This window comes from Numida meleagris, chromosome 3 (genome assembly GCF_002078875.1).
Source record: "Numida meleagris isolate 19003 breed g44 Domestic line chromosome 3, NumMel1.0, whole genome shotgun sequence".
NCBI lineage: Eukaryota > Metazoa > Chordata > Aves > Galliformes > Numididae > Numida > Numida meleagris.
Genome location: NC_034411.1, coordinates 92,740,790 through 92,763,895, shown reverse-complemented (window position 1 = coordinate 92,763,895; position 23,106 = coordinate 92,740,790). Strand labels below are relative to the sequence as shown.

At 39.9% G+C, this 23,106-nt stretch overlaps 1 protein-coding gene and 1 long non-coding RNA gene across 4 annotated transcripts; one reads left to right on the top strand and one right to left on the bottom strand.

Annotated features, from left to right (window-relative positions):
* Positions 1,475-12,488, bottom strand: LOC110396672. 3 transcript variants are annotated; one of them, XR_002437158.1, is made up of 4 exons: positions 12,406-12,488; positions 10,581-10,682; positions 4,998-5,112; positions 1,475-2,565 (listed from the first exon to the last, which is right to left on the bottom strand). It is a non-coding gene; the product is annotated as an uncharacterized LOC110396672 (long non-coding RNA). The 3 variants fall into 3 exon arrangements; XR_002437156.1 differs by having other exon boundaries at positions 12,195-12,412; XR_002437157.1 differs by lacking the exon at positions 12,406-12,488 and adding an exon at positions 11,301-12,185 and having other exon boundaries at positions 1,476-2,565.
* Positions 12,547-16,839, top strand: TMEM18 (transmembrane protein 18). Its single transcript, XM_021392499.1, has 5 exons — positions 12,547-12,691; positions 12,924-13,044; positions 14,876-14,930; positions 15,773-15,866; positions 15,951-16,839. The coding sequence occupies exons 1-5, from the start codon at positions 12,572-12,574 to the stop codon at positions 16,038-16,040; spliced, it is 480 nt and encodes a 159-aa protein (XP_021248174.1). The 5' UTR covers positions 12,547-12,571; the 3' UTR covers positions 16,041-16,839.

The following is a 23,106-nucleotide window of genomic DNA, read 5'->3' as shown; positions in this document are numbered from 1 at the left end:
AATTCTGCTTAATAAAAACATATCATGGAGCACTACTGCTTAAACACAGTAAGTGCTCAGGTACTGTGTGTATGGCATGGATAGGAACATCAGAACCACTCAAGGCGCTGCCTGCTTGTCCAGCAGCTTTCTTACAACTAAAGCTGACTTCTCTTTCTTAAGAGCAGCAAAAAAAGCACAGTGTAACTTAACCAAGGCTCATGATGGTTCTCATGCACAGCATACTGGGAGGGCAGTATACTGTGCACCTGGCAGAATTACCAAAAGTGGTGTAGAGTTATAGCACTTACGAAAAAAAAAAAGTAAAAAAACAGTAACAGTTTGCAGCATTTCCCAACATGATTCTACAGGCCTTGGTGGTAAAATTTTCTTCTTTTTTAGTATACAAAGAGGTCCTACAACAGTCTGCAGGGTCTTTGTACCCACAGAATATATTTAGCAATAGGGACTAAAAGGCCAATTATTAACACCTGCAGGAAGCAAAAGTAACTATTTCATAAACGTAAAAGGTATGCTGGGCTTTTTTATTATGATGTGGATCTTTAACACAGAATTTCCTTCATCAGAGTGTATCTTAAAACCTGTTTGGTGAACACTGCTTGAAATGATGCAACGTTCCTGAAAAAAAAATGAATGTACTGAAGAAGAACAAAGAGTGCCATCTACTGTTATTACACAACAGAAGACAGTTGAATGCTCATTTAATTTCCTTACCTTCCATCATGAACTAAAGTATGTATGTATAGCCTTACAATTAGCTGTATTGCCCCATTTTTATTGCATATGTAATTTGCTGACAACACTCTTTAATCTTGTTTCTGGAATTCTCCAGGGAACTGGTTAATGGTATGCACTGAGCCTTTAGCAACTTCAGTTCAAATCTCAGTCAGCAAATTTCTTCCAGCTCTCAACACGCAAAAGTAAAGAGCTGCAAGATTGCTGAGATAATTTACCATGCAAGTATTTCTAGGCTAATATCACTATCTGTTTTTCCTGTTCATATATTCTTCCCTAGGAATCTGCGACTGAAAATTGATGAGCACATTCTAATTTCTTATCCATTTAGTAAAAGTGAATGAAAGAAATGCTTTCCTATAACAACCTCAGCTTGATAACAGCACTAAAAACAAACGAACAAAAAAACATGTCAGCCCTAAAAATACCCCTGATATCTGTAGAAGCAAAGCAAGAATTAGTGGTTAACAGATGGTAGAATGCAGTATTCTGATTTTTCCTGAATAATGGCATACAGATCAAATCAAGTAAGCTATCGGATACACAGACAAGTGTTCAATTCCCTCAATTTAAACAAAAACAAACTAAAATAAATATGGCTCTGAAGGTTTCTGTAGAAGAAAGTTCCCACAAATTTCTTTAAGTAGCAAGTATTCTTCATTAGGCCTTCTTCCTCAGCCTACCTTTAGGAATCTTTATTTTCTAGCCTATAGTTTCCAGTAAAGACCAACTTCTGAGTCCTTACAAAATGCAAACTTGTACCTGTATTTTCTACAGCTTCAATACCATTTTAGCCTCATCAGTGCAAGAGATTTTATAGAAACCTTAATATCTTCAGTTCAGGAGAACCAAACCAAAAAACCAGCTGCCTATGGGCTACCACCTCAGTCCCATCAGAGATTATCCTCTGGTGAACTCAGCCAGGCAAAGGACTAAAAATTGCACTAGGAGGTTGAATAGCCTGACAACAGTCTGCCAAGGACACATGGAAGCTAATCTCTGCAACTTCCCATCTTACAGAATCAACGTTGCATCAAGCTAGAACAACAACGAAAAAAAAAACCTGAAGGCAACATGTTTGAAAAACAGGAACAGAAACTAAGCCTCTGGTAAAGCCAGGTAAATCCATCCTTTACACGGGAAGTAAAAGAATTTCTTCTGGGAGAATGAAAACAAGGGCACTGCAGTATTCAATCTGCAGCGTCTGGGGCCTGGAAGGGACCAGAGGGAGAAGCACTCAAAACCTTTGGATGGAACTCATGGAAGGTAACTCATTTATTGCTAGTGGTGAAAGCCAGGTCTGCCTAGCAACAGCTAATGAGCAGCCACGTAAGCAAACGTGTCTATATAGCTGCAGCAGTTTACTTAAAAGAAAGGAAAATGGACTAGATATTTTTATAGGATCGTATATTTGACTCGTTTTTGTTTGGACAACCATGAATAAGTTTCTCTCCCTACCCTAGAATTACTGTGTGTTACCCATGCTCAGGTAAATGCAGCATCTGGTAATGCAATAGTAAAGTCTGTTCTGAAACCATACAGAGACAGTTCTGTTAAGTAATGTAAAATTTAATTCCACTCCAGAGAAAACAGCAGAAAAGGATGCTGCAATAAAGACTGCAAAATATAAATGTTGAAGGTGTTCTTCCAGATACTGCAGGGAGTGGTGAGGTCAAGCACACAGATAAGTATTATTCTTTAACTGATAATACAGGCTCCGGAATAGATTTTCAGTGGCGTTCCAGTTGTTACCACATTTTGACATTGTCCTTCCTCTGCTGTATTTTTTTCCTTCTCACTTTTCGTTTTCCAGGATGCGATCAAAAGGCACTGCATGGGAGATTTAAAGACAAAAAACAAATTGGTCCTACCTTACTTTCAGGCAGTACTGGTTATGGTATAAACAGGGAATGGAAGGAATGGACACTGAAAGTAAAAATGAGAGAAGGGAACCAGAGGAGTGGATCTCCAGCTGTGAAATTAAGGGAATTAAGGGAATAAGAAACTATTTTACAAATATATTAACAGTAAGAGAAGGACCAAGCAGAATCTCCATTCTTTACTGGACGTGGCTGGGAATGTGGCCATAGAGAACAATGGAAAGGCTGAGGTTCTCAATGCCTTCTTTACATCTGTCTTTAAAAGCCAGACCAGTTATCCTCAGAGTACTCTACTCTCTGACCTGGAAGTCTTGGATGGGGAGTGGAATAAACCCCCCATGATTCAGGAGGAAATGGTCAGAGACCTACTACTCCACCTGGACTGCCACAAGTCCATGGGGCTGGACGAGATCCATCTGAGAGTACTGAGGGAGCTGGTAGAGGAGATAGCCAAGCCACTTTCCATCATCTATCAGCGTTCCTGGTCAACTGGAGAGGTCCCAGAAGACTGGAGACTTGCCAGTGTGACTCCCATCTACAAGAAGGGTCGTAAGGAGGATCCGGGGAACTACAGGCCTGTCAGCCTGACCTCGGTGCCAGGGAAGGTTATGGAGGAGATTGTCCTGAGGGAGATCACACGGCATTGCAGGACAACCAGGGGATCAGGCCCAGCCAGCATGGGTTTGTGAAGGGCAGGTCCTGCTTGACCAACCTGATCTCCCTCTATGATTGAGTGACCTGTCTGGTGGATGAGGGAAAGGCTGTTGATGTGGTCTACCTAGACTTCAGCAAAGCCTTTGACACTGTCTCCCACAGTATTCTCCTGGAGAAACTGGCAGCCCGGGGCTTGGACAGGTACACACTTTGCTGGGTAAGAAGCTGGCTGGAGGGCCGGGCCAAGAGGGTGGTGGTGAATGGAGTTAAATCCAGCTGGCGACCGGTCACGAGTGGTGTTCCCCAGGGGTCGGTGCTGGGGCCTGTCCTTTTCCATATCTTTATTGATGACCTGGATGAGGGCATTGAGAGCATCCTCAGTAAGTTTGCAGACGACACCAAGCTGGCAGGAAGTCTCCATCTGCCTGGGGGTAGCAAGGCCCTACAGAGAGATCTGGACAGGCTGGATCTCTGGGCTGAAGCCAATGGGATGAGGTTCAACAAGACCAAGTGCTGGGTCCTGCACACAACAGGCCACAACAACCCTAGGCAAAGCTACAGGCTTGGGGCAGAGTGGCTGGAAGACTGTGTAGAGGAAACAGACCTGGGGATATTGGTCGATGCTCTGCTGAGCATGAGCCAGCAGTGTGCCCAGGTGGCCAAGAAGGCCAATGGCATCCTGGCTTCTATCAGAAATAGTGTTGCCAGTAGGAGTAGGGAAGTAATTGGCCCCCTTTACTCAGCACTGGTGAGGCCGCACCTCGAGTACTGTGTCCAGTTTTGGGCCCCTCACTGCAAGAAAGACATTGAGGCCCTGGAGCGTGTTCAGAGGAGGGCGACAAAGCTGGTGAGGGGTCTGGAGCATAGGCCTTATGAGGAGCAGCTGAGGGAGCTGGGATTATTCAGTCTGGAGAAGAGGAGGCTCAGGGGAGACCTCATCGCTCTCTATAACTACCTGAAGGGAGGTTGTAGTGAGCTGGGGGGTCAGCCTCTTCTCTCTTGTAACTAGTGACAGGACGAGGGGGAATGGCCTCAAGTTGCACCAGGGGAAATTTAGGCTGGACATTAGGAAATACTACTTTTCTGAAAGAGTGATCAGGCGCTAGAATGGGCTGCCCAGGGAGGTGGTGGAGTCACTGTCCCTGGAGGTGTTCAAGAAACGTTTAGATATAGCGTTGAGAGATGGTTTAGTGGGGTTATTGTGGTAGGTGGATGGTTGGACTGGATGATCTTGTAGGTCTTTTCCAACCTTGCTAATTCTATGATTCTATGAAATACTTTTCCAGGACAGAGGAGTGGGATATGATTGCTGGGCAGACACATATTTCCTCCTGAAATCTTCTGTTTCAACAGAACAAGAGCTGATATTTGGCCACAGAAAGATCTAGTGATGTATAGAAATATACATAATCTTTGGCTTCAGTAATACTCACAGTCGTCAACCTTTGCTTCCAAAACCAAAAATTATCTTTGAAGTGTAGTCAGGGAAGGTTGCTAAAACTGAAAAAAAATGAGGTGTCATTCCTGTCTTCAAGAAGGATTTGGGGTTCCACAGCCTTGCTTCAGTCTGTAGGAAGGTAAGGGTGTAAAAAACCCTGAAAACTATTTCCATCAACATGAAGGACAAGAAGGTGACAGGGAGTTGTCAGCATAGGTTTTCAAAGGAGAAATCACACCTGATCAACTTGGTCAACAACAGTATAGTATTATCTTAGTTTTCACCCTTACCTCAGAATAAACTTAGCTGTCTCAGCTTCTCCTTGTATATCTTGGGCTTCAGACTCCTAATCATAGCAGAGATCATCCACTGACTTGGTCCAGTAAGCTAGTATCTTCCTTGTAACTGGGGAGCCCCAAAATTGAGACAGTAGGTTGCGGTTTGATAAAGCCAGGTATTTTTTTCAAAAAGAAGCTACTGCACCATAGCATCTAGTCCTGATTCTTCTGCCTAAAAGACACATCTCTAAATTTGAAATTGGCTACCTCTTGCAAAATTCACCACTTCAGCATGCCCTACTATTACATCTGTGATAATGTTTTTCTGCTAGTGACAATTTTAAAACTAGATCCATTCTTATGTGGTTTTTTTTCAAAATATCATGTGACCTGCAACTCTAAAAATTGAACCTGCAAATAAAAATTCTGCCATTAGGTCTGCAGCTCTTTGGTTTCCAGCTCTAAAATTTTGTCTTTACCAAAAACGTTCTGTGCAATATCATTTACGCAGTGAGCACTGACTTGGAAGTGTCTGTGCAATCTGACCTTCCTCAAAGGTTTTCTAGGCGTGTGTGTAGCTTCCTAATTTCTTCTTTTATTTTTTTTTTGCTGAATTGACTCATTATATAATTCCCTTTTAGTGCCTTAAAGCTTACAACCAAAAATTTCTTCCTTTTCTTCCTACAAGGATGAGGAAGTTCATGTTTCTGTCCCTACCACACTCACAAAGATTGATGTGCAACTTCCCTTTACTCTGCTGTAGGAACTCTGTGCAGGGCATCTGATGAGAATGGATGTATCAGCACAGCTGGTTTATTCTCATAGCTCAAACTCTTAACAATTTCACTGAAGTTCCTGACACATAAATGTTTTACAAAACTCATGTTCAGAACAGTGTCTAAAATCTCTGCCACAATCTTCCCACCACTGGACTTTCAAGCACAGAATTGGTGCGTTATTATGGGAGACAACCTTGGATTAATATACACATAAAATCACATTGACTGTGAAGAGTGAACAAGTCAAAACATCATTACAACAGCAACTCCTGTAGCCAATGATGAAGAGATCAGTTAAGCCTAGAAATACATCTCAATAGCTGTGGAGGAATGGCACTGTGGAATGACCCATGAATCTATAAAACCTCAAGTTGCAAAAAAAATTAAAGTAGGACTAACTGACTTCTCCTCAGCCCTCCTGATTCAAAACGTAGTGGAGCTCCCATACATGTGCCAGAAAATGGCAATACATGATTACTCTCAGATTACATGCTTTTCTATGCACAGATAGTAAGAATAGGTCAATCAATACTAACACAGTATTGACGTGCATTAAATGTACAAATATTTATAGTTCTGCAATTATTGCCATATAGAAAGCGTCCTATATAAATGCTTATGATGTGTGTAAATTGATTTCTATATCCAGAGATCAAACCTTAACTAATTTGATCAGTTGGCCTGAACCATGTGGCAAAGAACACCATCAGAATTATGGACTGTTAAGGATAGGCAATAGACAAATATCAGAAAGCGATAACCATGCATAGCTCCAGGATCAAAAGGTGGCAATACCAGCTTTATAGCTCTTGCCTGTCTTCTCTGTTGCTGAATACTACCCAGTTTTTCCACTCTTCTTTCCTGATTCTTTAAGGAAAGACAGTGACCATGAAGAATCCCAAGCTCTGAAGTACATTTTATACAGTGCTCACTTTCTAAGATGAAGAGGATGAGATCTCTCAGAACAACTGTATGTCTGAGAAAATGTCTCTCTCAGTTGAAGATCCTGTTTCTGCTGCCCCCCCCTCCACGTAGCATGCACTTCCCTGCATGTTAAGAACAAGAGGCCAAAGAGGCCAGGATGCACCATTCTGTCATGACCTTAAGCAGAAAATACAATGTTAACATTAAGTTCCAGAAACAAGCCAGACAAAATCATGAAGGTTGCCCTACACATACTAAATATCCATATGCCTTCTTGCCCTATTATGACAATAGCTGTATTGTAACTTGAATGCAGTGAATTATCTGCTACACACAATGTAGTCATACATCAAAGAAATGTAAAAGTATTTAATTTCCATCCCATCCCGTGGAATGACATGATGTGGTACTTCTGAGCTGGAAAAAAAAAAAAATTAATGCAGCAATTCCAAGAGAAGAAAGCTTCAGAGGAAGTCCCAGTGAATGCTGAGTGCATAATTAAGACAAGATCTAATGTTGTCAGGGCTGTTTTGTTTTTTCTTTTGCTTGCAATTACGTTTGGCCTCTTCTACTCTGGACAAAGACCCAAAATAAGTAAAATATAGTTATTTTGCCAGAACATAGTGGGGCTTAGAAAGAATCCTGAGGAGATCTTTTGTGGGATTAACAGCATAATTTAATAGGCAGTCATGTCGGTAGGTACAGAACAAAAATATATTTGCATTTCAGACTGTCTGTAAGGTTTGGGAATAGTGGAGGAAGAAAAGTTGAAGCCTGAAGCTATTCTACACAGAGGAAAAAAAACCCTGACAGAAAGTAGATAAAAGAGATGAAGTTAAGAGACTAAGACTCTAAAAAAACCCAAGCATACAAGACATCAATTTAACTTTCAGGCTAATGCAATATTGTTTAGTGTACACAACTAAGCAGTTGAATTTTTTTTTCTCATTTAAAATATAGAATTATGGCATCAGAATAATTCAGGTTGGAAGGGACCTTAGGAGGTCATTCCAACCAAGGTCCAGTAGGAGGCCAGGTCAGGTTGCTCAGGGTTTTATCCCACCGGGTTCTGAAAAACCGCAAAGATTTGACACCCTACAACTACTCTGGATGACCTATTCCACTGCTTGACTGCACACATGGGGAAAAAGTTTCCTCTTACATCCAGACCAAACTTGTAGTTTCAATTTTTGCCTACTGCTTCTCAAACTCCTACTGAAACACCAAGGAAGCCTGGATTAATCTCTTTTGATAATTTCCTCATAGGTGTTGGTAGGTTGCTATTAGGTATCTCCCAGAGCCATTTCTTCGCTAGTCTACTTCTCTCAGTCTCCCACCAAGGACAAATGCTACAACTCCCTGAACATTTTGACTGCTCTCTGCTGAACTACTTCTTCCTTGTATCTGAGGTACCCAAAGCCAGATAAAGAAGTTGCCTAATGAATGTAGAATCCCTTAATCTCCTTGGTATACTGTTAATATAGCCCAGGAGACTTTTGGCATTATTTTCTGCCAGGGCACACTGATGGCTTAGGTTCAGCCACTTAGTCCCAGTTTATATCACTGGGAAATTAAAATTATAGAATAATGAACATCAGACCTTTGGAGGCCATCCATCCCAATGCCCTTTCTCAAGGTTTGATAAGGTGGCATCCATTGTCTAAACCTGAAACGTACAAGTGACATACCCCAAAACAATCTACAGGCAGTTTAAAAATCTATTTCAAAAATGATAGTTTTTTCAAGGTTTCTATTACTGATTTCCAAGTACATCATAACCAATGAAAGATGATACTATAAAAAGGTAAACTTACAGCAGATGCAAAAAATAATGGAAGCATTCAAAACTAAGTATTTGATGACAGCAAAGGTTGAGATGGTGAAGGATTTTAGTGAAATGTGTATTAGAATGAATAAGAGACTGAGGTTCACTTCAGTTGCATTGATAATTTGAGTCAGCTTTCAAGCACAATCATGAAAATAAGGAAAATATTCAGGGCAGATAAAATGATAGCTTGGAAGTGTCCATAACAGTGATGGTAATCCAGACTTCAAGACTCAGTCTATTTTTAAACTAGTCTCAAAGGTCTGAAAAGACTGTCCAATGCAACCTGTGTATGTTCAACAACCCATTCAAACAACAAGATTTTTGGAGTCAGGCAGCAACAAGCAGCCACTGGCCCCACAGCAAAATTGCAGTAAGATCTTTGCAAAGCAGAGAACTTACGTATACATATCACTAGCCTCTACCTGTGTACAGCTCCTATCTCTGCTTTGGCTGAGGGTCTGATAAGATGCTGCGTCATTCACTAGCTTGCTCATTGTCTTCTGACAGTTTTTTTCTTCCCTAATGTAGACACAGAATGTATCTATTAATTCTTCCTTTAGTCCCTGAGATAGCTGCCATTTGTGTCCCTTGGAGAATCTCAGCTCTGCTCTCATGCATGGGGTGGTAGACAGCTGAATCAAAGGAAGAGAAATGAAGTGGGGAACACATAAAGGCGTGGAAAAAGCATGGAGAAAATAAAAGAGCCAAAAATCTAAGGAGCCTCTGCTCTGCCAAAGGTTTGACCCTCCAGAAACATGGAAGGCAGTCACTACTGAATACGTCTTTCTCAGAAAATCTTGTCCAGGGATAGGATGAGACAGTAATTGTTGGCTGGACCCAAGCTGTGGGAAACCACTGTTGCTGGTGCATCAATGGAGGCAGTCCAAGCCAAGCCATGCTTAACATCTAAGTGTAGACAAAGCTGCTGTATCTACCAGAAGGTGGGAGGGCTAAAGCCAAAGCTCTGTCCCTGCAGCAGCAAAGCATTCTGTCCTCTCCTTGGGAAGAACATGGAGGAAAAGTTTTTTCTGTACAGAAGAAGTGAACAGTGGTTGAATCAAGCATGAGACATTCACCACCACATCCCCCACTCCTCGCTGCAGCCCAGCTCTTGTACCATCCCTCCATGTCACACACCAAACAGGGATGAAAAATAACTGGAAAACCAAACAGTAATATGACAGCAGGTCTGCACGGTGCAGTCAACAACTCAGATGTTCTTGAAAGCAGCATACAGTAAGAATTCTTGATTATGCATTTGGAGATTTCTGCTTGGAGATCAAACTCAGTGATGCATAGAGAAAAACGTGCACTTCACCACTCCAGCAAGACCCTTAGAGACCAGATGGCCATAGACTGATGGACAAGAACTGCAGAATAATTTCAGACTGTGATCCAACTCTCCTGATGTATGACTTCTGATCATGACATCTGAGTATGTACATCGATATATTTCATCACGCTAAGACATTTATAAGCTATTTACATTTTGAATTTTGTATTCTTTTCATTGATCGTTGAAGACAAGAAAGTTCCTAATAACTTTCCTCCAAGGAACTTCCTGTTTAAATTGAGAGTGCTGTAAATTGTTTCACTAACTACAGTTTGAAATGTTTAGATAGCTCAAGACAACTCCATTTCTCCTAAATGAAATCCACTTCACAATGGAACATACCCTACAAACACAGAATGTTTAATTTATGAAAAGCTAAGAAAAAGGGTGTAGGACATGACTTGCTCAATACAAGGACACCAGAAATGGATATTCCATTTTTGAAAGGTATTTTAAAATATGAATCTCATAGTGAAAGGCACCTTATTTTCTTAAGGCAGAAACTACAAATGAAAAAATATCTAACTACCCTCTAATTCAAAGACTCATTACATAAAAAATGAAACATTTCCTGTACTGGTAAAGAACTTGTAAAACAAAGCTCTTTTCCATTCCTTTGAAGCTTCTCAACAGCAACTATAAAAATACATTTCCAAATAGTGTTTAACAGAGTGCCACAGAATCTGCTAGCTAATACCTAGGACTCACCACTTAAGTTTGGGTTTCCTTACCTTTTTCCAACACTTTGTTTGTTTTTCTTCACTTTGTATGTAAACTTAAGATAAATGTGGAATTTTAGATCCTTTTCTATGGAAAATGAAGATTTTCACTTGCTAAAAGGGAAAAAAGCTTTAATCAACCTACTTTGGGGAGGATCTTTTATTCAATCTGCTCCAATAATATGGTAGCATAGTTAGTAATTAAATAGGAATCTGAATCTTACAATAGAAAATTGAGGCTGATTGTTAGACACCACTTGATCAAATTACTTATAATGAAAAGACCAGATATATTTATGTATTATCATTGTACTATACATTTCTTTCTAGAGTACTTTTTTAAAAAAAAATAGGATCTAAACATAGCATATTGGCTCTGCAATATGATGCAGAAGGGCAAATACATGGGTGTTTACTTATCAAATAGCAGCGTGAGTTTGTTAATTCTTAAGTACTTTAACTTAATATTTCACAGTTCATTCTCCACTGAAAATGTTTGAGACTTAAACTATACCACACCGAAGTGCTGGTACTACTTACTATCTGCTACCACCTTGTGACAAAAAGTGTTACTGGCTCTATTCTAGCCAATCTTATAGAAGGAACTCCTTTTTCTATTAAAAAAATACAAACGTGCACTGTTACTACTTTGGCTTTGAGTGAAAGCTACATAAAATTTTTAACACAGTGCACTGTAGCTACAATAAGCAAATGACTTGTCCATCCACTCACCTAGTCTGTAACGCAGACTCACCATTGGCCAGCATATTTTGCTCATAAAGCAGCTTCATCCACTTAAATGAAATGAACCATCGGCTATTGGCAGATGGTTACTCTAGTCTATTAACGAGCAATCACAAGCTGATTTCTCTTTGCAAAAATCCCAAACCATTTAATTTGTTACACTAATCACAAAACTTTTCAAATGACAAGTCAATTTCTTCTGGCCTTATTTCCCTATCTACAATATGGGATTTTTTTCAAGGTTTTAAAATTTGGAAGAAAACATTAGTAGAAATGATAGCCTTCGTACGACTCTGCCTAATTTCACAGTGCCTTAATTAAACCCCTTGATTTGCTTCGGGATACTATTGTTGAGAGAATATCAAAAACCTAAAGCAAAAGGGAGAAACATCCTCAGTATAACTACCTCACGCTACATTGCAGATGTGTGACAGTAAAAAGAAACTAGTTCACAGTGACGGCCTGTATTTGGCTATATAGTAGAGTGAGAATAGTGTTAGTTAGTATCTACTTGTACATGCATTCCTAAATATTCTGGGGGAAAAAAAAAAAGAAAGAAAGAAAGAAAAAAAAATCCTAAATTTCAGATCTGGCAAACCAAAGCCACAGAAAGCAAAGCAAAACAAAACAATCATGAAAGCAGAGTGTGGAGCAATAATAGTATGATACCGTGGCAGTATGTCTTGTCTGACAAAGATAATCCCATTAAGATTTGTAAGGTATCGTGGGAAGCTGATGAATCTGAGCCTGAAATCCCTAACAACAATGGGTCTCTCACAGGAGTAGGCTGTTACTGCCCTGCATGCATTTAGTGAAAAGAGTTATTATCTTTTAAATATCTTGTTTTCTTTAAATTGTGTAATAATCCATTAAAATACATACACTCTTTTCTCTTGGCAAAGAATTACTACTCTTCAGGTGAGTTAAGTTACTGTGTGGAGTTGGTTAGCTTTTTTTTTTTTTTCTTTTTTGGTCCCTCTCACTAGCTTCTTAACTTCAGACTCAAACACTGAACACCAGACCACCTAGCAGTTTTCGGAAGCACTATTTCTGAGGGCTACCGCTTCACATACGGAACCAGAAGAGGCGGTACCTGACGCAGACTGCCCACCAAAAGGAGCTCGGTGAGCTCAGAGGAGCCCCCTTTCCACCCCTCCCGCTTAAAGGTGCAGCCGCCGTTTTCCCGCCCGTGCGGCATCACCCTTTCAAGACAGCGCTGCGAGACAAGGGATCCAGCTGCTGGAGACTCTCGCGAGAAGATGGTCTCGGTGGCTGTTCGGGAGTCTTCTCGCGAGGTTTCGGCCGCGGTGAGGCGGAGCGCTGCCGTCGCTATGGAGCAGTCGCTGCACGGCCCGCCGGGGCTTTTCACTATCCTGGCGGTGAGGAACCGTCCGTGGGAGGAAAGGGGAGAAGGCACCGATCGCAGTGTGTGACGGGAGCCTTCCTTTCTGTTGGGGGAGGGGTACTCGCGCTGGGTGCTCGGTCACGGAGGTGGGCGCGCTCCGTGACAGAGCTCGGTTTTCGTTGCGGTACGTGAGGCCGCAGGCCGCTCGTCACGGCCGGGGGATCCGTTTGCCGTGGTCACCGCATCTCCTTTCGCTTTCTCCACAGAAGACGGACTGGGCTGAGCCCTGGCTGCTGGGGCTGGCAGTTTTTCACGTCCTCTGTTTCCTCCTGACGTGCTTCTCTTTCCAGCACTACCGGGTGCAAATAGGGCACTTTCTGTGCATGGGTGAGTAGCGCATGCGTGCTTCCATGAACTCCTTCCTCTTCGGGAGATAAATGTCATCAGTAATGTTGGCATTTACAGTATGTTAGGGATAGTTTTCTTGCGCAGCATAGGGTTTTGCGATAAGCTTTGCAACTGATTAAGTACAAAGTATTTCTCTTGTGTTAATGTGTGTGTCTGTACATTACGTATTTAACTGTTTCAGAGCAGCTATGAGCTATAGGTATCTACTTAGCTTACAAGGCTGTATGAAGCAGACTTGAAACTTTATTTGTATTAGTGAGGGATAGATGAAGTATAGATATAGATCCTGCATGGTTAGTGCTGTGTGTTGTGCAGTGGCCCAGGAGACTGTTGTTGCACTGGAGAAGCAGACAAGAAACGGAAAAACAGACAAAAGCAGTTTCCTGCTCTGCATTATTTTAATGCTGCAGTTTGGTAAATACAGTCAGCTTTCAGAAGGATTCATTTCTGGAACAGGATTGCTGTAGGTCCTGCTGCCAGCTGTGACAGTGTTGTGACAGGGCAAGACTAGTTCTGAACGTTACAGAGGTCATTTTTTTAAATTAAGATAGCATGAATTTGAGTTAAATCCATGTTTTACAAGCAAACTCTTGCATTTTTTACAATAACCCTTAGTTCTTGCCATTAGTTGGGTTTTCCTGTTTGTATTTTTTTTGTTGTTCACGCAGTCATACAATCAACAAGGTTGGAAAAGACCTACAAAATCATCCAGTCCAACCATCCACCTACCACCAACAGTTCTTACTAAACCATGTCCCTCAACACAGCGTCTAAACGTTCCTTGAACACCTCCAGGGACGGTGACTCCACCACCTCCCTGGGCAGCCCGTTCCAGCGCCTGACCACTCTTTCGGAAAAGTAGTATTTCCTAATGTCCAGCCTAAATCTCCCCTGGCGCAACTTGAGGCCATTCCCCCTCGTCCTGTCACTAGTTACAAGAGAGAAGAGGCTGACCCCCCAGCTCACTGCAACCTCCCTTCAGGTAGTTATAGAGAGCGATGAGGTCTCCCCTGAGCCTCCTCTTCTCCAGACTGAACAATCCCAGCTCCCTCAGCTGCTCCTCATAAGGCCTGTGCTCCAGACCCCTCACCAGCTTTGTCGCCCTCCTCTGAACACGCTCCAGGGCCTCAATGTCTTTCTTGCAGTGAGGGGCCCAAAACTGGACACAGTACTCGAGGTGCGGCCTCACCAGTGCTGAGTAAAGGGGGCCAATTACTTCCCTACTCCTACTGGCAACACTATTTCTGATAGAAGCCAGGATGCCATTGGCCTTCTTGGCCACCTGGGCACACTGCTGGCTCATGCTCAGCAGAGCATCGACCAATATCCCCAGGTCTGTTTCCTCTACACAGTCTTCCAGCCACTCTGCCCCAAGCCTGTAGCTTTGCCTAGGGTTGTTGTGGCCTGTTGTGTGCAGGACCTGGCGCTTGGTCTTGTTGAACCTCATCCCATTGGCTTCAGCCCAGAGATCCAGCCTGTCCAGATCTCTCTGTAGGGCCTTGCTACCCCCAGGCAGATGGAGACTTCCTGCCAGCTTGGTGTCGTCTGCAAACTTACTGAGGATGCTCTCAATGCCCTCATCCAGGTCATCAATAAAGATATTGAAAAGGACAGGCCCCAGCACCGACCCCTGGGGAGCACCACTCATGGCCAGTCGCCAGCTGGATTTAACTCTGTTCGCCTCTACTCTCTGGGCCCGGCCCTCCAGCCAGCTTCTTACCCAGCAAAGAGTGTACTTGTCCAAGCCATGGGACAGGTGTCGGCATTGAATTGAAATTGAATCTAATACTTCTTTGTTTTTTTTGTACAGTGGGTTTAGTGTACTGTGCTGAATATATAAATGAATTAGCAGCCATGAACTGGAGGTAAATGTTTTCACTTTCACATTTAAAAACGTGTTCTTCTAAACCTAATAAAAAGAGAGTCACTTAGTAGTGGAACGGGATGGCAGGGAGTCTGCTGCATTAATTGATACAAAACTTTTGAGAAAGCCAGAATGGTACAGTTAAAAGAGGAGACAGGAAGCAAGCTTTGTTTTTTTTCTTGGGTGGGTGGGTGGTGGTGTTTTTTTTTCTTTTTTTTTTTATGGCTTCTAAGGTTTAATAAGCTGAAGTTAAGAACTACTCAAAACAGCACCAAGAGAAGTAGTTTTTATATACTTATCTATGTGTATAAAAGTCATTAAAATTTGCCTTTTTACTAAGCCTGTGTACGAGACTTAAATCAATGGCTTATTTTCGTAAGAACTGAAATGGCATTTTCCTAATGTAACTGAATATTATATGGTTAGCAATTAAGTATCTGCAGAAAGTACTGCAAATCTGTGCTTCACTTATCTAAATTACAGCCTTACTACATTTAGTAACCACTTAGTTACCTCTTCTAACATGAATAACCAAAATGAATACCTAAGAATGTAATTTAAAATAATTCAGGATAAGCATGATTTCTGAGGCACAAAAATATCTGCCTGCGTCTGTAGTAACAGTAAGTTACTTTATCTGTGGTGGTTTTATTCGGTCTTGAGCCTAAAAGAAACCTTACGCAGTCTCTTTCTTCAGGCTTCATACAGTAGAATGCTGGCATATGTTTGGGGATCCCATGCAGTAAGATAGTCTGTAAAATATCCATGTTGAATAGTTACTGTGAAGGCATAATGGTACATGAATTATGCTGACTAAACATTTCTTTATTTTTCTTCTTTCAGGCTGTTTTCTAAATACCAGTACTTTGATTCAAGAGGAATGTTTATTTCACTAGTATTTTCAGCACCTCTGCTGGTGAATACTATCATAATTGTGGTGCGTATTTACATGGATACTTCTTAAGTTGGTAATTAAATGTATATGTATTAATTTAAATGTAACGATTTACCTATTTTTCAGGTCAACTGGGTTTACAGAACTTTAAATGTAATGACTGAACTGAAGACGCTACAGCGGAGAATTAAAGCAGAAAAAGATAAGAAGAAGTGAAAGTGTCTAATACTTTCTTTCCTTTTTTTACATTTTCATAGTACTTCTCCACGTAATCTGTCCTTCTGTATATTTATTCAGAAGCAGCAATTTTTTTGTCTGATATCTGGGACTTTGCAGCTTGTGGCTATGGACAGTGATGAAAACAAGTACCCATAGTACATCTAATCTTCTCAGTGAAATTGAGAAAACTGGGCTTACTCGGTCTTCGTGTCCTTCAGTGCAAGCTAATTTTTCACCGTGACCAAATGTATTAATAGCATTGAGGAAGAACCTTTCAGTTTCCATTTGCCTATATCTTTTTTTTTTCCCAAAAAACTATGTCTTAACTGTATTTATCAACTATCCAGTCTTCTGTTAACGTATGCCAGCTGGAGCTATGTTGTGAATTCAAGTAAATGGAAGGATTATATTCAGAATACCTCAGGAATCCATGCTTCTGTGAAGCATTTCACTTCTTTATAAATCATGTTTCATACTTCCTATATGTATTGTATGTCAATGGATAGTTCTGATACAGTAGCATTTTATAAATAAAAATATCCACGGTATCTTAAGTAGATTTTTTTAAAAATCTTTGTCTCATAAAAATTACTGGTTTTGTAAAATCTTGTATTTAAGTTGTGTAAGTAATTCAAATCGTGATTTTAATGCAGTTATATAAATACCGTTTCTTAAACTGGATGAAATTTTGATGATCTCTTTCCCTTATTTGAAGAATAGAAGGGAAAGGGAAAAGCTTTAAGAATGTTCTACATTATTTTGTTCATAATTTTTAATAAATTACCGAGAAGTCATAGAATCATAGAATGGCCTGGGTTGAAAAGGACCTCAGGGATCATCGAGTCTCAACCCCCCTGCTAAGTGCAGGGTCGCCAACCGCTAGTTCCCTCGACCTTTCCTCATAGGAGAGGTGCTCCAGCCCTCTCATCATCTTGATCGCCCTCTTCTGAACTCTTTCCAAGAGCTCCACGTCCTTGTGCTGGGGGCCCCAGGCCTGGATGCAGTACTCCAGATGGGGCCTCACAAGAGCCGAGTAGAGGGGACCACCACCTCCCTCTCCCTGCTGGCCACTCCTCTTTTAATGCAGCCCAGAACATAGTTGGCCCTGTGGGCCAGCAGCACACACTGCTGGCTCGTGTCCAGCTTCTTGTCCTCCAGGACCCCCAAGTCCCTCTCTGCAGGGCTGCTCTCGAGGAGTTCTTCGCCCAGGTTGTATAAATACCTGGGATTGCCCCAGGCCAAGTGCAGCACCTTGCATTTGGCCTTGCTGAACCTCATTAGGTTCTCGTGGGCCCACTTGTCCAGCCTGTCCAGGTCCCTCTGGTAAAAAGGAAGAAGACATCAACTCTGCTCAGAGTAACCCGGTCTTTTGCATTAAGGAAAATGGGAGCAGGGAGGTATAGAAGAGGGGGAATTAATACAATGGAAGGGAGTCCATATATTTTTACTGAAAGCTTTATCTAGAAGCACTTGCAACTTTGTGCGAAGACCTAAGCCTTTGTCTAAAAAGATAGAATCCTAGAATGATTTGGGTTGGAAGAGACCTCTAAGATCATCTAGTTCCAAGCAGATGTGTATGTACTCATGTTTTGTAAGTATTCCAGTCTGGGGGAGAGTGAAGTGCTCCAGAGGGTTTCACAGAATTGTGGAAAAGCAGTGCGCTGTTATACTGGGATTAATTTATTTACCTTTTCTGTGGAGTAACTTAGCATGGCTTTCCATCAAGTATTTCAGACTACTTGGATCTTCTGCAATTTTGAGTAGCATCCGCAGTCTCTCTTTGGTGGAACTAATAGTCTCACTAAGATCATGTGCCTTCTGGTAGCGGTGCCTGGTTCTATGGAAAAAAAAAAAAAGCCACCACTATTCTGAAAGAATGAAGAGAGTCCATCTAAATGGATATAAGATAGGATATGGCACCTGTTTTCAAAACCAAAGTACAAGCTTGTTTGATTTTATATAGATAGGTGTAGTCCTCCTAGCCTGATCTGGAAAAGTTAATTTTATCCTTACAGTTTGATGGGGCTAGTATAGAATTTTCATACATGGATTTAAGCTTCACCATACAAACATGCTGACAATCCTCCTGTAAGCTGTTCTTCAGCAATACTGATGCACAGTTGCTTCATTGTCATGTATTTAAAGCTTGTGTATCCTGTCATACATGAGATACCACTAGTTACCAATAGCTTTTGCCTTGGTGTCATCTATGAGTTTGATTCACAGTAAATCACATAGTTCAGAGAGAGCAGTGTATTCTCTAAGACAGTCTCTTGCAATGGAAAACAAAATTTACTTAATTTCGTACGTCTGAGGCAGATTTTGTCCTTCTCCTTGGGTGTGAAGTTGGAAAAATGAAAATTCCGTTTTCTACAACTGTGAATCTGATGGGCAATCAGAACTGTCTTTACTAGTGTAATAGATGATACAACAGAGATGACTTTTAGTATTGCTGAATTTTATGTTAATCTAGCTTGGCACAGGATTTATGGACCCAAGAAATTCTCCACACCTGAGGGAGTTCCAAGTGAAATAGAAAAAAAATCTGCTTGCCAAAGTTCTCTTTCTTCTTATCCTCAATGTAATTGATCTTTCAGGCAGTGTTTAACTTCATGTTGCGATAACATAGTAATGTTGCTATTTAATATAAGATCTCAAGGCACCTCAGTCCTTTAACAGGTAAAGTGAGCCATGCAGTTTGAGCGTCAGGGACTTAATTTGTAATTAGCAAGTAAAAATCCATTGTGGCTGTATATTATCTGTTAGTTTCTGATACCACTGACATAATGCAGTAGCTCACAGGCAGACAGTTCTTAGTATTGAAAGTACCAGCATGGCAGGTGTTTTTCAGTCCTCCAGAAGTACTGTCGAGCAAGAGTATAAACAGATCCTAATTCCAAAATTTTACTGATATTCTTGAATAGTGAACATTTCAAAATGTACACTTCACCATGCTTATAAATTTGACCTTAAACCTTCCTTGGCTACCCAAACTGTAAGTAAACGTAGCAGTTACATACGTTGTTTCTGTATATGTGATCATCAGAAAGTGAATGATAAGCCAAATATTTACGTCTTGTGGAATAGCATTATTGCCTTTAATTGGGAATACCTGAATTTAGGTTGTTTTGGAAGAGCCTGTTTCCCTTTTTTTTTTTTCCTTCTTTTTTTTTTAGTTTGGAGTAAGCAAACAAAAAAAGCTGATAGCTGCTTAGTTGAATCCTTTGGAGAGTGAGACTAGACTGAGGTGATTTGTTACTGGCTCTGTGGCCACATCTTGCCAGCAGTGACTGAAATCTTCAGACTTCCTTTGAGATATCTTTCCACAGTGACACATGGTGTCAACCAGTATTAAAATGGGAAGGAATATTTGCCTGGACACTTTTCCTAGTAGAAGGCAGTTTTATTGCATATAAGCCTGCAGAGAGAGAGAGCAGCAGAACTTACTTGACAGGCTTCTTGGAACTCAAAGTTGGCCTTGTTTCCTCTGGAACAAAGGAATTAATTTCCAAGTATTGGAACGCAGAGTTCTCTCTTCTTCCACATCAACCTAATGATCTGGCATTTCAGCAGTGGATTTTCCCCTCTTTTGTCCAATGTATTTCATTATTCTAGAGAAAATGGAATAATAGTATTTGAATATTTGGAATATTTGCTCAGGAATATTTGCTACCTCGGTAGATGTGGTGTTTTTTTCTTTATTTTGGTGTTGTGTTTTTTTGTTGTTGTTCTGGTTTTTGTTGTTGTTGTTGTTGTTGTTGTTTCTTTTATGGGAGATGGGTATATCCAAAACACATTATCTCCAAAGGCATGGATGGACCATAAATTGAGATCTGCATCTGTTTGTGTTTTCTAAATAAAGAACTTCGAAGGACAGTCTAGTTACTTTTCATCAGCTGGGTCCTAAAGGAAGGAATCTGCCGCTAGGAAAGCTATGCTCATCTGATATTTCTTTGAATCCTAAGAATAAGAGAACCAATGTTTGGAGAGTCACGTATATTTTGGGAATCATGCTCTCAAATCTTGAATTTCTCTGCTTTTTATAGGATGTGGGATATTCATGAAAAGGAAGAAAATGATTATTTACATGATTTACATAGAAAAGAATACAGCTGTAACAGAGGGAGTATTCTATTCAAATAATTGTAATAAACATTTTTGCATACTTGTGATGTTTATTAAAGATGGATAAAGGTAACTTTTCTCTGCGGATGATTTTACCATTTTTATAATTAATCAAAGTTTGCTTCTCTCTTCAGAAAAATCACGTTGTGATTTTGATGTGTTTGTATATTTAACATTTTAAATTATGTTACAAGTATTAAATTGCAACAAATTGCAACAAAATGCAATTTTTTTTTTGGTTAATCGACAGAGATCGTTACAGTTCTCCAAGCTGGCCGCTAGATGTCACTGTTCCACACGCAGCAGCTGACCCAAACGTTTCCTTAGAGTCGATTCTGTGGAGTTTTTCACGTTAGCTTCGTAAATACTTTCTTCATCATTTTGGAATAACCATGACAGCTTGCGCTGTAGCTACTGAAAGCACCGATTGTCTGTGGTCTCCAGTCGCTTGCAAATATTTGTTCTTGTTTTTTAAACTAAAAAGTACTTTTTTAGTAGCATTGATAATCAAATATTCAGGACTGTGTTTTGGTGGGTGTTTTAAAGCTTCATAATTAGGCATGGAAATAATTACCCCTTCTCATTCACACTTTTACTTATGGAGTTCTTCTATTAAAAAAGTGTAATAACTAAAACAGTTATGTTTTTGTGTGAACAGTATGGAGGAATGTTTACTGAAGCTGTCTAACTTGTGAACTGACAGATTTTGTGTGTCTTCCATTTCTTTGTGATTACCCTTACATAACTCACTGTTACCATATCAGTACGTTAAACATGTGTTTGTACTCACCTGCACTCATAAATGAGGTATCAGAACTCACTTCAGTCTTTCTCCATAACCTGGCAAACAGTTCTTAGTGGTGGTCAGATACTTGATAACTTTTTGAGAAGCTGTAGGTGCAGTGTTCTCTGCATGACATTCCCATTTATTTACCCTTGGAATTCACATGAGCTCCACTTCCACTCACTCCTTCTTCCAAACTTTCCGTTGGAATTTACCTCAGTCCCTTCCTGAAATTTACATACATTTGCTTGCTCTCTGAAAAGAGGGTTGTGAAATGCAAGCCTTGTAACTCAATATTGAATGGCTTTGATGGGTCTCTCTTCTGTAATCTGTCTTCTGGCCCATTCCTCAGCATTGTATCCATACTTACGCCACAGTTTTTCTACAAACCTGGAGAAGCATACTGAATGGAAAATAACTTACAGGACTCAGGAGGAAGATCTCCACATTTCCAGTGTTTTACTTTACTGCTTCATTTAAATATGAACTGTAGAAACGTTTATCTTATAGTTTCACAGATGTAATGAAGCCAAGAAAAGAGAAAGTAAGTTCCAACTGCCATTTATAACACGCTTGTTAATCAAGCCCTGAATGAAAAACAAAACAAAAATCCTGTATGCATTTCTTGCCTTCAGGTCCAACAAGGACTTGGGCTTTCTCAATGGCCTGAGATCATATACCTACAGTCACATAAAGTGGGATCTCTTCTAAAGTGGGAAGACACTGAGTCATTTCAGGTCATTTCAGTCACAACTCTGATATCATAGTCTTCACCTTGATTTTGAGATTAGTAAGAGAATCAGTTTCTGATAGCCACCTTTGAGAACCTGGGATGTGTAAAGTTTGTACTCGAGCAGAAATATCACAAAACTCAGGAAACTGATGAACCAAATAATACATGTCGTTTGCTCACCAATAAAGTTTTTGGCTTTTTTTTGTTTTATAGCAGAATCCAGGGAACTGAGTATTTGATTGTTTAAATACATTTGATCCACTTCAAAGTTGTAAAATGGAATTAGAAATAGTTTTAATGACTTTAATTTGTTGAATTTTACCTTAATTGATGTTGAGACCTTTTTTAAGTAATCCGAATCTATTTTTCTTTTGAAATTACATGGTCAATACAGATAAAACAGTCCCATTTTATCTACTGTTTCAATTGCCCTAAATACTAAATTAGTCTAATCCTTCTACTGTAATTATAAAAAAAGTATTTGATTAATAGAAGTGAATTTATATATTAAAAAAAATCAAGTAGTAAATAAAACGTGTGCTGAGTTTTCTGCTTAAAAATTTAAAATAAAACCTACCTGTCTGGATTTATGTCAGTGAACTGTGTCAACTGTTGTGTGATTTTCATATAAATGTTCGTGTTGAATGTTTTTTTCAGGAACTGATTTATCAGTAACAATTTGATATTAAAAAAAATATTTTGAAAATGTACAGAAAGCATAGCAAAAATTTAACAAATTCCCTAAACAATTAACTTGTATAAAGATTATAAAATGTTTTGCAAGATTTATATTTGAATGAAATACATTGGAGAGATTGATTTATACATTTATTCCAGAAAGGAGAAAAGCTCTTCTCCAAGCTTTCAAGAAACTCCTGGAATTTATTATTTTCAAGACTTACACATTAAGAGGAATCATCCAGGAGACTCTGAAACCGCAATTTTGACATTTTAAGTACAGTGAAGTACATTGGAGTCTTTGAGGTATTTTTATAGTATGAGCTAGAAAGTTGAATCAATGTATTTGTAAAGTGAATAGTAAAACTAATACACCTAAAGACAGTATGTCATGGTTGTATCATGATTGGAGAATATAAACTAAATGCCGTGTAACTAAAAAATACTGGAAAAAAATCAATGCATTTTTCAACTTACAGCTTATTTAATTCTTGTACATGTTAATATCCTTCAGTACTGACAAATTCCAAACTGTAATACTTTAAAATTTTGCCAAAAATCCTTTCGAGTGAAAGATGGAGGTCTTATTAAAACTACTCTCTCTAAAAGTCTTGTCGGAGCCTTTCCAGAAAATGCTGAATGCAAACGCTGAATAAATATTAATTAATTATATAAAAGTTTGTTGTTGCTTTTATTGCTGTTGTTGTTGTTGTAAATCGCATAAAAATGTTATTGACCTTACC